This window comes from Lathyrus oleraceus, chromosome 3, assembly GCF_024323335.1.
Source record: "Lathyrus oleraceus cultivar Zhongwan6 chromosome 3, CAAS_Psat_ZW6_1.0, whole genome shotgun sequence".
In the NCBI taxonomy this organism is placed as follows: Eukaryota; Viridiplantae; Streptophyta; class Magnoliopsida; order Fabales; family Fabaceae; genus Lathyrus; species Lathyrus oleraceus.
In genome coordinates, this window is record NC_066581.1 from 342,886,272 (window position 1) to 342,903,554 (window position 17,283).

At 35.8% G+C, this 17,283-nt stretch overlaps 3 protein-coding genes across 3 annotated transcripts; all 3 read right to left on the reverse strand.

Moving 5' to 3' along the window:
* Positions 1–11,011: 11,011 nt before the first annotated feature.
* LOC127131194 (18.1 kDa class I heat shock protein-like) lies at positions 11,012–11,533 on the reverse strand. Its single transcript, XM_051060128.1, has one exon. It carries the CDS (start codon positions 11,531–11,533, stop codon positions 11,012–11,014), a length of 522 nt encoding a protein of 173 aa, XP_050916085.1.
* Positions 11,534–13,268: 1,735 nt separating this feature from the next.
* Positions 13,269–13,790, reverse strand: LOC127131195 (18.1 kDa class I heat shock protein-like). The gene has a single exon (XM_051060129.1). It carries the CDS (start codon positions 13,788–13,790, stop codon positions 13,269–13,271), a length of 522 nt encoding a protein of 173 aa, XP_050916086.1.
* Positions 13,791–15,526: 1,736 nt separating this feature from the next.
* On the reverse strand, positions 15,527–16,048 carry LOC127131196 (18.1 kDa class I heat shock protein-like). Its single transcript, XM_051060130.1, has one exon. The coding sequence runs from the start codon at positions 16,046–16,048 to the stop codon at positions 15,527–15,529; it is 522 nt and encodes a 173-aa protein (XP_050916087.1).
* Positions 16,049–17,283: the final 1,235 nt, after the last annotated feature.

Here is a 17,283-nt window from a genome sequence, read left to right on the forward strand (position 1 = left end):
TGCATTAGGGTTTTTTGGTCCTTCAATGGTTTTGATCATTATCTTATTGGCAAGGATATGTCACCATCATCATGGTTATGACATTATCAAGGGGTTCATTATTCATGCTTAGATTCCTCTGGATTAGGGTTTTGACCTCTGGTCAACCCTAATCAATGACTTCTATTCCAACCAGGGATTTTCAAGGAGATGAGGTATCTGTTGATGGTGTAGATCACATGATCATTCTATTGAGCTTATATGAGCCAAGGTTCATTTTGAAGCAAGTTGGCCAAGTGTTAGAGGCTCAAAGTCCCTAGTGCATTTTCAAGTCATCTAGGCCCCATAAAAGTCAACAGAAAGTCAACTGAGGGCTAGGAGGTGGAGAGATGGTTTGAGACACTTCCTTCATGTACCAAAGAAGTTCATTTGTCATTACAAATACTTATCTTGAATAATTTGAGGTCAGATCAAAAGTTTCCAAAAATGGAAAGTGACGTGTAATTGAAAGTTTCCAAAAATGGAAAGATTTTGGTTCAAATTCAACTTGATTTCACATCATCAAAGAAGATTCAAATGAAATTTTGTCCAACATGAAAGTTGAATATCTTTCTCTCCCATTTCCAAAAAGTCTAAGATCATGAATTTATGATGAATGGTTGAGAAGTTATGGCCAGATGATTGCACAATATACATGGAACTTCAAAATGCCATAATTTTTTATCCAAAACTCCAAATTGGTCCACTCTTTTTGCAAAATTCTTGTCTTGACCTATATTTTCCAAATCAAACATTGCATTGCATGAAAAAAAGTTCACATAATCATGTGTTCATTCAAGTGCATTTTGGAGGGAAAATGGGGAATTTAAATTTGGTGCATCACATGAGTAAAATTCCACTTCCATTGTGTTTATGAGATGATTTTAAGTGGAGTTGGATATTTGCATGGCATTATTCACGTGTGGTTTGTGCATGCAAGCTCATTTTTTCATTTTTGTGCAAAACATTTCATAATTCACTAATCCAAATTAACCAAGCTTAAATGGGATTAGCAAAGTGATTAGTACATGGTATAAATAACAAATCATAACAGAATTTTCTCATAATCACAAGTTCTAGATCTAGAAAATTTTTTCCCTCCAAAATTCTCTCTCATTGGAATTCAAATTTTCTCCACACAAACACACATTTTCTTGGTAGATCCTTCATCATCATGGAGTTTTGAGCAAGATCCATACATTTTTTGAAGAAATTGGTAAAGATTTGTGCACCTTCAACACATGAACACATCAATGGCAAGTGCAAATTAAGCAAGATCTAGGTCGTGGCAAGCATCCATTTCTACATCAAGCTTCATAACAAGAGTGGAGAAGGAGATTTGGAGGTTCAGGAAGCTTGAACACACTGTTTTCATCCACTACTCTTCAAGAGGTTGGAAATTCGAATCTCATAAATCTTGATTTTATGTACATAAACTTGTAGAGCTTTCATCACTGAGAATTCTGATATAAATTTCATGAAATTTGGATGAAAAATGAAGAAGTTATGTTGAATTAAAGTTTAGATCTAGAAACTTATTTCCTTCGATCTTGAAAATATGTTGAGAATTAGGCTTAGCTTTTATGATACTTGGAATCTACTCATCAAGACCTTTCCAACGATATAAATTTTATAAAATTCTGCACACAAAAAAAGAAGATGAACAGTAGCACCACCGTCTTCACGAAGAAGACGGTGGAAACCACCGCATGAACCACCGCCTGGAACTGTAGCGCCACCACCTGGTTTGGAGGCTAGGGTTACACCAAAACGACGTCGTTTTGGCCAGCGCCCCTCCTCACTTCGATCCTCCGCTCCAACATTTTCCAATTCTTCTCCAAATTCCATTTTCTCATGCATTTTTCAACATTACTTCATTATTTTTATGCAACTTGTAAAATTCATAACAAATTGAAAATTAATCCAAATTGAATGCAATTTTTTCTCACATGTTCATTGAAGTGTCTAGTATTTTATGATGTGACTTTCCTGATTTTATCATTTCTGGATTTTGAATGGTGAATTGTTATTTGAACATGTATGCAAATGTGACATGCTTCATTCATTCTATTATGAAATGCTCATACATTGGCCAATTGATTTGAAATTTGGTATTATTATTCCCAACATGTTGCATGATTTTTGAGGCTTGGTTGTGCATTTTTAGCATTTTTCATCTCTGTTTTAGACACATGAATGTATAGTCTGACAATGTGTGTCACACAATTTGATGTCATACTTGTGCATTTTTATTTCTAGGTCAATTGAGCTCTGTTGATTCTAATTTTTGACATGATGATTATGTTTGACATGTTGTATTCTCATAAAAGTTTTCATGATTGTTTGAGTCATTTCTGTTTTAATATGGAATTTTCATTCTTGATGTCCAATTGTGTGCTTTGAAATTGCCTTTGCCATATCTTGCTCATGAGATGACTTTGCTTGATGCTTTAGACTTGGTCCTTTTTAGGACATGTTCTTGATTGAATAAATGAGCTTCATGTGGAATATTGGTTGCTGTTTTGACTTTTTGCTTTGCCTTTGACCCTAGTCTTTGCACTAGTGGTTTGAACTCACAATTTGAGCTCTGTATTTCAGGTCCAAGCTATTAGTCCTAATGATTGATGTTGATCTCATGACTTGAGATGAAAATTTGCTTTGTCCAATAACATTTGTTGTATTGTAGGTTCCTTGGAGATGAACTCACTTGAGTTGTCTACTTGTTGACTTACATGTTGTGCATATTGGTTGTAACACTGTTGACTGTTTGTTTGGTTTGTCTGAATGTGAATATTGACTTGTTTGACTTTTTTACAGGTACTTTAGTAGCTCTAACTCATTGCTTGAGTTGCTTTGCTTGTGGTTGGCATACCACCTAGGTAATCATCTTCTAACTCCATGTAGTCTGGAAGCCCTGTCATTTCTGTTTGGCAGGCATTTGGCTGAAGTCCTCCTTAAGAGGCAATGACTGTGTTTGTTTACTTTTGTGCCATGTACTTCAAGTCCTTCTAAGTGAAGAGGCAATTGGCAGATAGAAGGGACTAGCAGTCAGTCCCCTGCTATTCACTTGAGTCTTTCATTATGCTCGCACTACGTGCTGATGCTTTTGAATAAACACCCAAGATCTTGTACAGTGTCCGTCAAGTGGAGCAGGGTCCCTCATTCTGGACCCCCACGTTTTCATTGATTGAAGCTCACTCAGGCCCGGGTTAAGAGCTATGAGGTCCAACCCTCATTACCTTTCATCTGCTCACCCTGACGATCAATGTTAGTGGTTAAGAGCCTCAGACACCCTTTCCAGTGTTGGCTTGTTTGTCGAGGTTGATATGACCCCTTGACTAAAGCCCAGCCTTGTATGAGCCGCTTGTTTGCATATAGCGTGTGATACATGTTCACCTGTGTTGCTTACTTGCTGTGTGATTGACTTGCTGCCTGTGCGAGTTAGATTTTGATTCAGATACCTCAACCTAGGACTATTGTGGATTGCATGACAACTATTAGGCTCGAGCCAGTCTCCCTTTTAGTTTGTTATTTCCCGGTCTCTGGTTAGGAGAAAGTTTCTCCCCTGTTAAGGGGAACTACGTTGCCCTGATCCTCATACCAGATGAGGTACATAGGCAGGAGATCGTGCGAGATCTCTCCGGGCACCCTTTTTGTTTTTCAACCTTTTCTTTTTTGTGTGTGTTTGCTTGACGGCTATTAGGCTCGAGTTCCAGACTCCCTATAGTTTGTCTGTTTGATAACCTTTTTGTGTGTGTTAGGAGTTGGATGTAAGACCAGCGATTGGCATTCCGTTTCCTATTTGTTGTGTGCTTGGAGTCTGATGTAAGCCCAACGATTGGCATTCAGTTTCCTATTTGTGGTGTGTTTGGAGTCTGATGTAAGTCCAGCCATTGGCATTCGGTTTTCTGTTTGTGGTGTGTTTGGAGTCGGACGTAAGACCGGCCATTGGTAGTCCATTTCCTGTTATGTGTTTCTTTTGACGTCTCATCGTCTTTGTGTTGTGTTTTGTTTCGGCGTGCGTTAGCCGAACTACGGTAGCTCTGATTCTCATTCCAGATGAGATACGTAGGCATAGGATGCGATCTCCTAGCGAGCTCGTTCCCATGTCCCCGAACTACGTCAACTCTGATGTTTGTTTCTGACGAACTACGTAGGCCCAGGATGCGACATCCTACCGAGTCCCCTTCCTCCATATTCTTTCACCTGTTTGTTCCAGTGTGTGTGAATTCTTTGAGCAGTTATTTAGCAACCTTATTCTATTCTTTTGAGCGTGGATCCCGTCGAGTACGACGGACGTGAGGGGTGCTAATAGCTTCCCCTTGCGTAACCGACTCCCGATCCTTGCAATCTCCGGTCGTAAGACCATTTCCTTTCTAGGTTTACTTCGAGTGTTTCCTTTCCCTCCTTTGGGATAAATAACGCACGGTGGCGGCTCTGTTTGTGTGTGTCTTTTCCCGCCGGTTGTTTTTCGCGTTGCGACATATTCCTCAGTAATTCAAGCTTATCATTCATTCATAATAGTCAAGTGATTTCCTATCATCATAATCAAGTTCAATATTTCATCCATTCAAGATCAACAAGTTCCAAATTCATCTGATGCCTAAATTAGGGTTTTGATCAAGATTGCTATGATGTTGACTTTTTGACCAAGACATGATCTAATGGTTTGAAATATGAGTCAAGGTCCTAAAGTGCTTCATTATGATCTATTCATGTGCTTCAATTGGCTATAAAAGGAGGCCTCATTGCAATGCTCCAACACACAAAAAACATCCATCATCAAGCAAGAAAAAACATTGAATCATTCTTGCACTCTTTCCACATTTGCACTCAAGGAAGCTAGAGGAATCATTATTTCTCATCTGGAAGTGCTTTTGAAGGTGCAACGAACTCACTCTGTTAGGTAAAAAAATTTATTTTGAACTCCCTCATAAAGGCATCATTTTCACTCATTCTTATTACCATTATGTTTGTTTTGAACATGAACTCCCTCATAAAAGCTCATTTATGTTGTTATTTAGTTTTAATTTTTATATTAAAAAATCCAAAAAAAAAACTTTGTTATTTATTCCTTTTTATTTTTTCATTTAAGTATGCTTTGATTCAACTTTTCCCATGATTAATTTGCTCCCATTTTGATCCCCGTGTGTTGAACACCTTGATTATACTTGGACTTAGACTTGATATAACTTGTTTATTTGATTTGTGCTTGAAGTACATAGATGTTTATGGTTGATGACTTGATTTGAAACCCTAATGTATGAACCTTAGAGGCATGAACCCTAATGACTTGAACTCTTGTATGAGGTGAATTATTGTCATAATATGATACTTTGATGTGCTTTGAACTTTCTCATAAACATTTCTTTAGTCTTGATGCATGACATAATTGTTTAAGGTTTAAAATGCTTATATGATACTTATAGGTCCACTTTTAAAATGCCTCGACCATTGCTTTACATGTCTTATGAATTATATCATAATATATCTTGTTTGATGTTTTGACTTGATGAACTTTGTAAAATTATTCTTGAGGCATTTTTTTTGTATGCTTGTATTATCCATGTGTTATGAACTATTATCTATGCCATGCCTTTTGCTATATTCTTTATTGATGACCTTGATTGGTGTCTTAATATGTTTAAGCTTGATACATGATAGTGATTTTGTTCATATGCTTGCTTAGTGCATATTGTTAATTCATGAAATTTCTTGCATGATACTTGTGCTTATGTTTCAATCCAAGAAAAAGGGATTACAATTGACTTATTATCATGTTCATTTTCATTGTGTGTGTGTTTGTAGCTTCCTTTACCCACTGTGTGCCCTTTAGCCCCTTCTAAACCCTAATCCAATATTAGGATTTTTTAAACTTGAACTTCCTTCATACAAAAAACCTTGACTTTAGGTCCTTGAATTTTCAAACTTTATTTCTTCATAAATGCTTTAAAAAAAACTTTAAGCATATCAAACTCTTTCTATAAGACTAAAAAACACAAATCTCATTTAAAACTTTTGCCACTTGGCTTTTTCATTTTTAAACCCTTTCTCAAGTGAGATTAGACATGAATCATCTTTATAGTTGAGATATAAATATCCTACCCCATAGTAATGATTGCAATTGATGTTGATTCTTTTCCATATGAAGGAGTTAGTGGCATACTTGTAGATTCTTTTCCCTGCAAGTTGGAGCCCTTCCTTCATAATGACGCAAAGATCCATCTTCTCATATTTGTGGTAGTTTAAATGAGTATTCTCCTTAAGATGACAGCTTGTCTCTTCTTCTAAAACCTACTAAACAACCCCTTTTGTTATTTGTACCCCGAACTACGAGATTTTGATCCTTCATTGGTACGTAGGCACAAAACTTTTATGTCTTTTCAAATCAAAAATCAATAAAACACACTTCTCTTCTCATCTCCCCCGATCTTTAGCAAACAACAATAACCAAACACAAATATCTCAAGAGGTTCCTATAGGATATTATAAATGATTAGAATGCTAGTACCTTCCCTTTTCATAACAATCCCCCGAACCTTAAATCTCTTTATTGCACTATTTTGCATTGCATATTTATGGGTTATTTGATCTTTTCCCCTTCCCTTGGATAAATTAAAGTTTGGTGGTGATATTTTGTTTTGCGAGTCAAGTTAACCTAATAGCTTGGTCTTTGATTCTCACCGCGATAATACCCTCACAATCTCTGAAATAAACAACTGTGTGAGTCGACTTACCTTGTAAGTAGTTTTCATAGCTAGGAAATATGCGGTATTAGTTAACCTATCCACAATCACCCATATAGAATCATAACCACCTTGCGTACGAGGTAACCCAACTGCAAAGTCCATTGAAATGTTATCCCATTTCCACACCGGAATTTCTAAGGATCGCAACAAACCGCCTAACTTTTGATGTTCGATCTTTACCTTTAGGCATACGACACATTCGTACACATACTCCGCAATGGTTGCGTCTTTAGGCCTTCTGGAACTATGATATGACCATCATCAACTAAAAGATAAAAGATTTCATAACACTTAGTTACATCAAACATATAAGTTTTTGTAATGAATTTTGCATTTTTACTAGGTTCGACATAATTTTATTTTATTAGGGGGTCTCAAGACCCTGCAAACATATGGAGGTCTTGGAATTAATTCTTCCAAATTAACCTCATTTTCTTTGACATATTCAAATACTATGTCAGATTCTTGATCATTTTCATATATTTCTACATAAGCAATTTTTTATTTCTTATGGTATTTACTCGACCTAACTTTTTCATCCTTTAACCACTCGACATGCCTAACCATATCTTCTAACCGGGTCATATCCCTTAGGTATTAGGTATCTAACTTATTCCTAATGGAATAATCTAGGCCTCCAGCAGCCATTTCGACCAAATCGTGTTCATGCACTTGAGTAAAACAACTTGACTTCATTATCCTAAACCTATTGAGATAATCATCTATCGACTCAGAGAACTTCCTCTTCATGCTAGCTAACTCTTTCAGACTAACCTTCAGCTCTCCCATGTAGAATTGCTCATGAAATGCCCTTTTTAATTAGTTCCAGTTAAATATGGAGTTTGGGGGAAGGGTAGTGAACCAAGTGAAGGCATTTTTTCTTAGAGAATTAGGAAAATATTTCATCTTTAAATTCTCATTATTGGCCAAGTCAACATCCTGTGTCTGGTATCGAGCGATGTGTTCGACAATAGACTTACTGGTGTCACCTATAAACTTAGTAAATTTGGGGATATTCCAATGCCTAAAGAGTTTAGTTTGCAATACATACTCCGACAAGGCAGAAACAAAGTTTGGTCTATGCATACAAATATTAATTCCATTTTGGGATAGGATTTGTTCAACCACATTGACTATGTTATCCCCCCCCCCCCCAAATTATTTTGTTGGACGTTTCTAATTACTTGGTCTGCATCCTGATTTCTATTGACCAATACCAACTCATGGCCACTTTGGCTTATGTCTGTTTTGGCTGCCCTTTGCACAAGTTGTTCGGATTGTTGGGGCACAACCTATTGTTGCCCTTGGTTATTAGGGAGACCTAGGTTTTGAATTCCTCTGTCTATTTGGACTTGAGGGATTAGATGGATATGCGCTTGAGGGGTGCCAAAGAAATAAGCGATTTGACCCATTTGATGCGCCAATTGTTGGTAAGTATGGTTTGTGTTTTGGATCAAACGATAAAGCACAACATCGATTTGATGTGTAAGCATGTTTTCTATCTCGTGGTTGCTTTGATCCATTTGTTGCCTCATAGACATGAGGAATTATTAGTTAGGTATAGCATTGGTTAAGGGATATATCCTAATCCTCCTTGTGGTTGTGCAATTCAACTAGGATTACTTATAGCAAATCTTGACGCTAAGTATGGATTGAGAGGGGATGCAATAGTCATTGTATTATCTACATATGTAGACACACTAGTTTGTAGGTTTGTCATTATTGCAGTTGGCATGCGATATGGATATTCTATATTACTAGGGGGTAGCGTGAAACTTGGAATAAATGAAGGCCTAGGGTCTCCTATAAATGCATGTGTAACCCTGGGAGTAGTCAGAATGCTCCTTACTTATGCTGGGAGAACCACCACTTCCGGTAATGTCGTCGAAATCAATGTCTGAATTACAAAAGGAGCAGTTACTCTAACGGTTGTTGAAGTACCTACACCACCAATTGCCGATTTTATTGGTTGTTTTCATTATTTGTAGCGTTATTCTATGGAAGGGAATTATTCTTTGAACATGTCATCTCAACTAAAGTTTTACCACTTCTTAGACGCGTAAACACCCAGGCATAGTATTTCATATATGAAGAACAAAATTAATAAAAATGCACCAAACGTTTCTGCAAAATTTGAATTTCTTGTACAAAAAGGGTCCCACTAGACGTGTCAATTTGTTTACTGTTATTTTTGATAAATCAAATCACAAGTTTTCATTCACTTACAGAATTAAACTCGAAAAAAGCCTAGGACATATTTGTGCAAAGATTTGAGAAAATATGCTTGTACTTTGAATATTGATGTTTGAATGTCAAGAATTTAAATATAAACTCCAACTGAAACAAATTGCTTTAAAAATAAAGAATAAACAAAGAATATAAAAGGTAAATGCTTCGAATTTAAAGAATTAAATGAAAGGACACAAATTCACACATCTTCTCACAAACTCTTTTCTCTATGTGACTTGAATACTTAATTTCTATAGAAAATACTTAATGAATTTTGTGACCCTTGTTTACATGACTGGACTTGTCTTATATACTATAACAATGTTAACTGTCGATAACAGTTATCTTCACAAGATTCGAAACGTATTCCCTTACGTGGGCTTAAGCCTTCCAGTCTGCTTACATGTGTCTTCGACATTTGAATCGTTTGAAGTACTCTTACTATTCCAAACTTCCTTTTAAATCCGCTAACTACTTATGTCGAACATTGGAGCATAGTGTCGAAATGATTAGTTACTTGTACTTAGCCTGAGAATTTATCTTATTTCTGCTTCTACCAAATATGTCAAACCACCATAAATTTTTTGGAGATTCTTAACATGGTTTAAAGAGAGAATGATCATAATCTTATGGATCTGTTCTTGATATTCGTTCAAACTAGGTTTGGTAGGTTTCTAGGTTATCTAAACCTTGAACTCAAGAATAGACTAAGTCTCAAATATCCAATAAGCGAGTCGAACTCATATTTTTCAGTTAAAGTTATCAAAATGTCGAAGCTACAACTAAATTATTATACTTAGCAATATCATAGAAATACTAAATCAAAGTTCTCAGACTAATAGATGACTCCTAAAAAATGTCACTTTCGATCATATATAAAAGGTGAAAGAAAGATGGCATTTTTAATAACTATTTGACACTGTTCAAAATAGTACGTCATAGTCATCATGACCACTTTAATAAAATCGTCACATCACTGAACGTGCATGCACTCTGTCATCGTTAATTCAATTTCCCAAGACATGTATTACTTCTTGAACTTTAAACTATGAGTAATTCTATTATAAATAGTGATTTCTTGTAGTGATTCTAACGTTTAGCATCTGCTTTTCTACTAAAGCTAAAATAGTGTTTTTTGTTGGTGATTTTAGTATCACCCATGATTTTAGTAGTAATGAGATTTACTATAGGCCGATGCAATTATGCGTTAAAGCTTGGAAACGAGTTAGGAGTAGTGCGGAGTGCACGCTCGTAGAGCCAACGTGTAATTGACTGCAAGTAATTGAAAACGGGGTTCCAAGGGGCGTAGCCCCTGGCGGGGTGCGGGGCAGCGCCCCGCTGGGGTTCCAAGGGGCGAAGCCCCTGGCGGGGTGCGGGGCAGCGCCCTGCCGGGGTCCAAGGGGCAGAGCCCCTGGCTGGGGTCCCGCTTTTAGCCAATTCATCTCTTTTAGGCAGCGCCCCGAAGAAAATTTTATTTTGAACGTTTGAACCTTCCCAGCCGTTATTACCGTTTTTCTTGAAAAGGTATGACTTTTCGTTTTCAGTTTTCGTTCTCCTAATAAAGGGGGAAATCTGGCCTCGGTTTAGGGTTACACACAAAAACCATTCTACGTTCCAGAATCTTTCTTTTGCCAGAAACATTCTTTCTTCAAGAATTATCCCCACAAAGATTTCGTGAACCCAGGCATAAATAGGGTCGAAATACTTTGTTCGGAAAGTGAACGAACACGATTCTTCGAAGATTATCCAGGATTATCAATTAATTATCTAACATTTTTTTTAGTTATTTTGATATAGAAGAAGACAACTTAGTAAATTTTTATTTATATAGTTAACCGTGTCTCTTCTAGAATGATACATATCAAGCGTCTAGCTTCAATTTATAAGATAATAGGTGTTAAGATATTTTCTAACTAATGAACACTTTTATAGTTTAAAGAGACATAATCTCTTTAAACAAATTATTTCTCAAATAGAGAATCTCACTACACTTAGACACGGTGGTAATTAAGTTCTCAAACATGAGAAACTTGAACATTCCTAACACGTTTGTTGACAACTCTATTCTTAGGAACATTAATAGTGAGCACATCATTATCCATATAAGCCTTAACATGATCAACCTTAGAGTTTTCAGGCAAAGTAAGACGCTGAACAAAATGACCACTAGCAACCTCAATACGGTGCCATCCACCACTTTGTTCTTCCATTTCGACACTCTTCTCACAAATGATACATAGCATTCTGTCATCATCAACTTCAACTCTCACGTCGCTTCGTTTCATCCCCGGAAGATGTGCTTTGAAAACATGAGCTTCAGGGGTTTCTTTCCACTCTATGTCAATGGTGTCGACAATTGGTGATGGCTCGTGGAAATTTGGTGGTAGTGTTATATGGGGTGTGTGGGTTTGAGAAACTTCATAACCATGGGTTTGGTGTGATGGGTGGTTGTTCCTTGATTGGTGATGATGATGATGATGATCTTGTGGTGATTTTGATCTTCTTCGACCAAAGATACTATTGGAAAAGAGTGACATTTTCTTTACGGTGAATTGGATGTGTTGATAGTTGATAGTGCTTGTGTACAATGTGAAGGAAGAAGCACTTATTTAAAGGGAAAAAAATAGGATTAATGTAATTTTGCTAGCAAATTTTGGATGGTTATTATTTAGAGCATCGTGAGATAGGACAATTCCATAGAGAGAATCCACTTTAATTTCCACTAAGTGGAACAATCACAAATCAATTGATTTTAAATGTTAGTTTTGTACATATCTAATTAAATTGCTTTTACTTAAAAATGAAAAATAATTCGTACTAACTTGAACATGATAAAATCATGTTTTAAGTGAATCTAAATATTTACTAAAGTGTGGGTACCGATTAAAGTTGCATGTTTCTTCTTTAAATATCACGGGTTTTAACCATTTAGTAATATTTTCATACGCCACATGAAGATTCTACGTGAAGCTGTGTATGTGCTGGAATTGTTATCAGAATATGATGAAGCTGGTTCGTGTAGGAAACTTGAGACTAATAAAGCATAAATGCCGCTTGCCACTTTGATTATTATATCAATTTGTTAAAAGTGAAAATAATAGGGTTTGCTAGGTTCTCATATTGCGACAATTATTTCATAAATATTTAAATTTCTTGATTTACTGTTTTTTAATTTTTTGTATAAACAAATTATTGTATTAATATTGATTACTAAGAGTACTTAATTCAAATACAATAGTAGAGAAAAAAATCAAAAATCAATTATCCTCGAAAAGTTAAATAAGATCGAATGGGATCAAGATGTCAAACTTTCACATCAAAACCTAAAGGTCCAATCGATTTTCTATAATCCAACCCTCCTAAATTCTTGACTAACAATTGGTTACTTCCTTATGGCCCCCCTTAAAGAGAGTCTCGTTCCTAGCTAACCAAATAGCCCAAGCTACTCTCAACCAAGTGGGAGTCTCCTTTTTTTTATGATCTTCCCGATCAAGCAATTATAAAAAACTAGCAAGTGGGACAACAAATCTACCTAAGAAGGCAATTGGCATCAATCAATCCAATTCAACATAATGACCCAAACACTAACAACTACATGGCAAAACAAGAACAAATGGTCAAGAGATTTCGCTTGGCCGGGGCAAAGGGGTCAAACGAGGTTATGAAAACCAGAAAAGACCCCACTTTTAGCCAATTCATCTCTTTTAGGCAGCGCCCCGAAGAAAATTTTATTTTGAACGTTTGAACCTTCCCAGCCGTTATTACCGTTTTTCTTGAAAAGGTATGACTTTTCGTTTTCAGTTTTCGTTCTCCTAATAAAGGGGGAAATCTGGCCTCGGTTTAGGGTTACACACAAAAACCATTCTACGTTCCAGAATCTTTCTTTTGCCAGAAACATTCTTTCTTCAAGAATTATCCCCACAAAGATTTCGTGAACCCAGGCATAAATAGGGTCGAAATACTTTGTTCGGAAAGTGAACGAACACGATTCTTCGAAGATTATCCAGGATTATCAATTAATTATCTAACATTTTTTTTAGTTATTTTGATATAGAAGAAGACAACTTAGTAAATTTTTATTTATATAGTTAACCGTGTCTCTTCTAGAATGATACATATCAAGCGTCTAGCTTCAATTTATAAGATAATAGGTGTTAAGATATTTTCTAACTAATGAACACTTTTATAGTTTAAAGAGACATAATCTCTTTAAACAAATTATTTCTCAAATAGAGAATCTCACTACACTTAGACACGGTGGTAATTAAGTTCTCAAACATGAGAAACTTGAACATTCCTAACACGTTTGTTGACAACTCTATTCTTAGGAACATTAATAGTGAGCACATCATTATCCATATAAGCCTTAACATGATCAACCTTAGAGTTTTCAGGCAAAGTAAGACGCTGAACAAAATGACCACTAGCAACCTCAATACGGTGCCATCCACCACTTTGTTCTTCCATTTCGACACTCTTCTCACAAATGATACATAGCATTCTGTCATCATCAACTTCAACTCTCACGTCGCTTCGTTTCATCCCCGGAAGATGTGCTTTGAAAACATGAGCTTCAGGGGTTTCTTTCCACTCTATGTCAATGGTGTCGACAATTGGTGATGGCTCGTGGAAATTTGGTGGTAGTGTTATATGGGGTGTGTGGGTTTGAGAAACTTCATAACCATGGGTTTGGTGTGATGGGTGGTTGTTCCTTGATTGGTGATGATGATGATGATGATCTTGTGGTGATTTTGATCTTCTTCGACCAAAGATACTATTGGAAAAGAGTGACATTTTCTTTACGGTGAATTGGATGTGTTGATAGTTGATAGTGCTTGTGTACAATGTGAAGGAAGAAGCACTTATTTAAAGGGAAAAAAATAGGATTAATGTAATTTTGCTAGCAAATTTTGGATGGTTATTATTTAGAGCATCGTGAGATAGGACAATTCCATAGAGAGAATCCACTTTAATTTCCACTAAGTGGAACAATCACAAATCAATTGATTCTAAATGTCAGTTTTGTACATATCTAATTAAATTGCTTTTACTTAAAAATGAAAAATAATTCGTACTAACTTGAACATGATAAAATCATGTTTTAAGTGAATCTAAATATTTACTAAAGTGTGGGTACCGATTAAAGTTGCATGTTTCTTCTTTAAATATCACGGGTTTTAACCATTTAGTAATATTTTCATACGCCACATGAAGATTCTACGTGAAGCTGTGTATGTGCTGGAATTGTTATCAGAATATGATGAAGCTGGTTCGTGTAGGAAACTTGAGACTAATAAAGCATAAATGCCGCTTGCCACTTTGATTATTATATCAATTTGTTAAAAGTGAAAATAATAGGGTTTGCTAGGTTCTCATATTGCGACAATTATTTCATAAATATTTAAATTTCTTGATTTACTGTTTTTTAATTTTTTGTATAAACAAATTATTGTATTAATATTGATTACTAAGAGTACTTAATTCAAATACAATAGTAGAGAAAAAAATCAAAAATCAATTATCCTCGAAAAGTTAAATAAGATCGAATGGGATCAAGATGTCAAACTTTCACATCAAAACCTAAAGGTCCAATCGATTTTCTATAATCCAACCCTCCTAAATTCTTGACTAACAATTGGTTACTTCCTTATGGCCCCCCTTAAAGAGAGTCTCGTTCCTAGCTAACCAAATAGCCCAAGCTACTCTCAACCAAGTGGGAGTCTCCTTTTTTTTTATGATCTTCCCGATCAAGCAATTATAAAAAACTAGCAAGTGGGACAACAAATCTACCTAAGAAGGCAATTGGCATCAATCAATCCAATTCAACATAATGACCCAAACACTAACAACTACATGGCAAAACAAGAACAAATGGTCAAGAGATTTCGCTTGGCCGGGGCAAAGGGGTCAAACGAGGTTATGAAAACCAGAAAAGACCCCACTTTTAGCCAATTCATCTCTTTTAGGCAGCGCCCCGAAGAAAATTTTATTTTGAACGTTTGAACCTTCCCAGCCGTTATTACCGTTTTTCTTGAAAAGGTATGACTTTTCGTTTTCAGTTTTCGTTCTCCTATAAAAGGGGGAAATCTGGCCTCGGTTTAGGGTTACACACAAAAACCATTCTACGTTCCAGAATCTTTCTTTTGCCAGAAACATTCTTTCTTCAAGAATTATCCCCACAAAGATTTCGTGAACCCAGGCATAAATAGGGTCGAAATACTTTGTTCGGAAAGTGAACGAACACGATTCTTCGAAGATTATCCAGGATTATCAATTAATTATCTAACATTTTTTTTAGTTATTTTGATATAGAAGAAGACAACTTAGTAAATTTTTATTTATATAGTTAACCGTGTCTCTTCTAGAATGATACATATCAAGCGTCTAGCTTCAATTTATAAGATAATAGGTGTTAAGATATTTTCTAACTAATGAACACTTTTATAGTTTAAAGAGACATAATCTCTTTAAACAAATTATTTCTCAAATAGAGAATCTCACTACACTTAGACACGGTGGTAATTAAGTTCTCAAACATGAGAAACTTGAACATTCCTAACACGTTTGTTGACAACTCTATTCTTAGGAACATTAATAGTGAGCACATCATTATCCATATAAGCCTTAACATGATCAACCTTAGAGTTTTCAGGCAAAGTAAGACGCTGAACAAAATGACCACTAGCAACCTCAATACGGTGCCATCCACCACTTTGTTCTTCCATTTCGACACTCTTCTCACAAATGATACATAGCATTCTGTCATCATCAACTTCAACTCTCACGTCGCTTCGTTTCATCCCCGGAAGATGTGCTTTGAAAACATGAGCTTCAGGGGTTTCTTTCCACTCTATGTCAATGGTGTCGACAATTGGTGATGGCTCGTGGAAATTTGGTGGTAGTGTTATATGGGGTGTGTGGGTTTGAGAAACTTCATAACCATGGGTTTGGTGTGATGGGTGGTTGTTCCTTGATTGGTGATGATGATGATGATGATCTTGTGGTGATTTTGATCTTCTTCGACCAAAGATACTATTGGAAAAGAGTGACATTTTCTTTACGGTGAATTGGATGTGTTGATAGTTGATAGTGCTTGTGTACAATGTGAAGGAAGAAGCACTTATTTAAAGGGAAAAAAATAGGATTAATGTAATTTTGCTAGCAAATTTTGGATGGTTATTATTTAGAGCATCGTGAGATAGGACAATTCCATAGAGAGAATCCACTTTAATTTCCACTAAGTGGAACAATCACAAATCAATTGATTCTAAATGTCAGTTTTGTACATATCTAATTAAATTGCTTTTACTTAAAAATGAAAAATAATTCGTACTAACTTGAACATGATAAAATCATGTTTTAAGTGAATCTAAATATTTACTAAAGTGTGGGTACCGATTAAAGTTGCATGTTTCTTCTTTAAATATCACGGGTTTTAACCATTTAGTAATATTTTCATACGCCACATGAAGATTCTACGTGAAGCTGTGTATGTGCTGGAATTGTTATCAGAATATGATGAAGCTGGTTCGTGTAGGAAACTTGAGACTAATAAAGCATAAATGCCGCTTGCCACTTTGATTATTATATCAATTTGTTAAAAGTGAAAATAATAGGGTTTGCTAGGTTCTCATATTGCGACAATTATTTCATAAATATTTAAATTTCTTGATTTACTGTTTTTTAATTTTTTGTATAAACAAATTATTGTATTAATATTGATTACTAAGAGTACTTAATTCAAATACAATAGTAGAGAAAAAAATCAAAAATCAATTATCCTCGAAAAGTTAAATAAGATCGAATGGGATCAAGATGTCAAACTTTCACATCAAAACCTAAAGGTCCAATCGATTTTCTATAATCCAACCCTCCTAAATTCTTGACTAACAATTGGTTACTTCCTTATGGCCCCCCTTAAAGAGAGTCTCGTTCCTAGCTAACCAAATAGCCCAAGCTACTCTCAACCAAGTGGGAGTCTCCTTTTTTTTTATGATCTTCCCGATCAAGCAATTATAAAAAACTAGCAAGTGGGACAACAAATCTACCTAAGAAGGCAATTGGCATCAATCAATCCAATTCAACATAATGACCCAAACACTAACAACTACATGGCAAAACAAGAACAAATGGTCAAGAGATTTCGCTTGGCCGGGGCAAAGGGGTCAAACGAGGTTATGAAAACCAGAAAAGACCCCACTTTTAGCCAATTCATCTCTTTTAGGCAGCGCCCCGAAGAAAATTTTATTTTGAACGTTTGAACCTTCCCAGCCGTTATTACCGTTTT